The sequence below is a fragment of the Chelonus insularis genome, unplaced genomic scaffold, assembly GCF_013357705.1.
Source record: "Chelonus insularis isolate UGA/USDA-ARS -01 unplaced genomic scaffold, ASM1335770v1 contig_50_pilon, whole genome shotgun sequence".
NCBI classification, from domain to species: Eukaryota; Metazoa; Arthropoda; class Insecta; order Hymenoptera; family Braconidae; genus Chelonus; species Chelonus insularis.
This window is the reverse complement of record NW_023276619.1, coordinates 1248845-1252110: the sequence shown is the minus strand read 5'-3', so window position 1 is coordinate 1252110 and position 3266 is coordinate 1248845. Positions and strand designations below refer to the sequence as shown.

At 26.7% G+C, this 3266-nt stretch overlaps 1 protein-coding gene across 1 annotated transcript; it reads right to left on the bottom strand.

Moving 5' to 3' along the window:
* Positions 1-302: 302 nt before the first annotated feature.
* LOC118070060 (cyclin-K-like) lies at positions 303-2897 on the bottom strand. Its single transcript, XM_035088476.1, has 4 exons — positions 2551-2897; positions 2289-2420; positions 532-868; positions 303-435 (listed from the first exon to the last, which is right to left on the bottom strand). Exons 1-4 carry the CDS (start codon positions 2767-2769, stop codon positions 392-394), a joined length of 732 nt encoding a protein of 243 aa, XP_034944367.1. The 5' UTR covers positions 2770-2897; the 3' UTR covers positions 303-391.
* Positions 2898-3266: the final 369 nt, after the last annotated feature.

The following is a 3266-nucleotide window of genomic DNA, read 5'->3' as shown; positions in this document are numbered from 1 at the left end:
TTAAGTTGAAAAACAAAATTTCTAATATAAAAATATGTTACTGAATGACCTTATTTTTTCAATCGTCAATACACTTTAATTTATTACTAATTTTCTATTTCGATATCACAACAAAATTACAATAATTTAATATAAAAAATGGTAAAATTTTTATTAAAAAATTTAAATAAAAATATTTACATAGACAATAATAATCGCATAACAGAAATTCTTCAAAATTTTTTTAGATTAATTACAACACATTGTACAAGTATTAAATGCTAAAATAGCGATAAATATTAAAATCCAGATAAAGCAGATGATCATGGAGAATATAATATATATTATATTCTCCATGCAGATGATGAAGATGAAGTCGTGGAAGATCAAACGTTGAATGAGGTAATATCATTCATTTATCTATGAATACTGAATCCAAAATTTGACGGCAAATCTCTGAAAAAAAAAATGTTACAATAAACCATATGTAATATATTTAATATTAATTTCAAATAACAGAAATAGAGAACCATGGATGGAATTAAATATTACCTTCAATCTGATTCAATGATAAATCTTCAACAAACATGTCCCACCATCTAGACTGTTCTGGTTGCCTACCTTTCCAGTCGACGATTTCAAATTTATTTAACTTACTAGCCAGATGTATCACAGCTATCGCAATGATCTCTTGCTCCCAAAGTAATGACAATGTTGTACATAAACTATCATTAATGAAAGTCCAAGCCATTTGAACCATCTTTTCTAGTGTGAGTTTGTCTCCTTTTAACGATTTAACATATTCTAGCAAATAACTATAGGGATGTTCAACTTCAAGATCGAATTTGATCGTCTGAAGTAGAACCTTTTCGAGAGTTAATATCTCTTGCTGAAATAAACATAAAGAAAAATTCATTGATACATATGTTAATATATTAAGTGACTTGAGGTATACTGAGAGAATTCTAAAAAAAGAGTGTTAAAGAGTGTTTTCTATCAACCAAGATTTAGTTATGGTTAACGAAGGACATACGTGAATGTGATATAATAAATATTCAATTACCAAATTACTATTTTGGATGACCAAGTATTTTATCGATTCGAAAAATTATTAGTTTGTAAGAATACAACATAAAATTATAATTATGTCAATATCATTCAATTCAAGTGCCTATTTGCATGCTTAATAAAAAAAGAAAAAAATTTGGTTGAATTTTTTCTTATTTCTAATGTATTTGTGAAAAATCTTAATTTACTTTTTTATGTTATAATATAATTTCATTTGTGAAGATTTAAAACTATGACTACTACAACGCAAGCACTTCAAAACTAACGTCTTAACTGACTCAGGTATTTCAATGATAATTTTTTTAAAGAAAATCTATGTATTTAGTCATACATTCCCTCACAGTTTCCAGAAAATTGGAGAAAAAACTGTAAAATCACTAAAAAAATGTTAGAATAAAGAGATATTTTTGCAGTTAATTTGTCCAACTTTTTATCCGTTTTTTATAAAGAATATACAGTAAAAACTTGGTTTTTTACCGGAAAAATCTGAGTTTAGAAAAATATGAAATTCTTTTACGAAAAAATCCTAGCTCTTTTCGGGTTGAACAATTTAATACTTAAAAAGAAGTTGACACTTTTGCAGAAGTGACTTTTAGTAAACATAAAATTATTATAAATACATGTTATTTTTATTAATGGTAGTATAAAAAATCTATAGATATTGATAAATTTATACAATATGTGTACCGGAATTTTTCGATATTTAACTCGAAAGAATTAAGTGGAAAAATTACAAAAAAAAACAAGTTATCACCATGATTTTCCTGTACTGAGATAATACAGAGTTATATAAGTTAAAGAACTGTACAGTTAAACTATATTTACACAGAAAAAATATGTTACCGATAATTTACCGGATTTTTGCCAAATTGTTAAATACATATTGCTTTACAAATATGCTTCCGATTAAAAAAAAACTTTAAAAAAACTACATGTAACAAAAAAGCACAATAAGATATGTGATTACAGATGCTTACTGAAGACTGTCGTCACTAAAAATGTAGTTTTCAAATTAAATCGATTAATGTTTAACAAACTTTCAATTTTTTAATCATAAAATTTACCAAAATTTCTTATAAATTAATGAATGTTATTAGCCAGGAATCAATTTAATGTACTTGATTAATTCAATCAAACTCGTCTCTCAATATAATTAATAATTTTACTTGAATAGAAAATATTTAATAAATTATAATTTATTTTATTACTTTTTGAGATAAATCATTTATCTATAGATATACCTTGGAATCTTTTCCAAAAATCTTGATTTCATGTGGAGGTAATAGTGATCTGACAGTATCCAAAATGTCTCGACATCTTTTTGGAGTTTCTTCTACTTTTCCAGCTAGATATAAGCAACAGCATGCTGTGACCTAGAGATAGAAATCATAAAAAAATTAATTAATTGGTCTTTCATGTAAAAGTAAATAATTTATTCATTCAAAATACTTATTTATAATTAAGCCTTCATTATAATATATATATATATATATATATACTTACATATTTTGGGAATTGCTTAAATGATTGGAGCATGTAGAACCGATGAAAGTAAACAACTCCAGTAGCCACTGTATTATAATTCAGGTTCATTTGAAAACCAATATCAATAATTAACCTGGCACCTGCTTTTCTGTACTGACACTCAGTCCCATAATCCATTCCATCTTGAATTGAGGGTGTATTTTTTAAGTCTTCGTGTTCAAAGTACCAGCACGGCATTTTTTGATTTAATATAAAGTGAGAGTATGTTTAATTTTCAATCAATTTTACTTTGAAATCACTGACACTAATAATTGAATATTACACAAATATTAATAATTTTTCTGGAGCGAGTAAGGAGAGCGGCAAATACTAGCGTTTAACTGAAAAACAATTTTCTTACAAGTTATTTGAATAATCCATTTCCCCTCTTTCACATATTTTGACTCCTACTACAATGTTTTTGTTCCTACGCAAATATTCAAACAGAACTAGGGAGTAAAAAGAACAGGGTTGGGACTAATGTTCTCCAATAAAGATTGACTAAGTCAGAGGTGGACAAAGTAAGTAAGAGGAGTACAAGATTTTACTAGGTAGCGGCAAAAATCAAAGTTTCCTAACCTCTGGACTAAGCATTTCATTCTTTGAAGCGAAATAATTGGTAAATTTCAGCAGTACTTACCACTGGATCAGCTTTAACTAATTCAAAGCAAAGAAAGAAAAATTTATGAAAGATC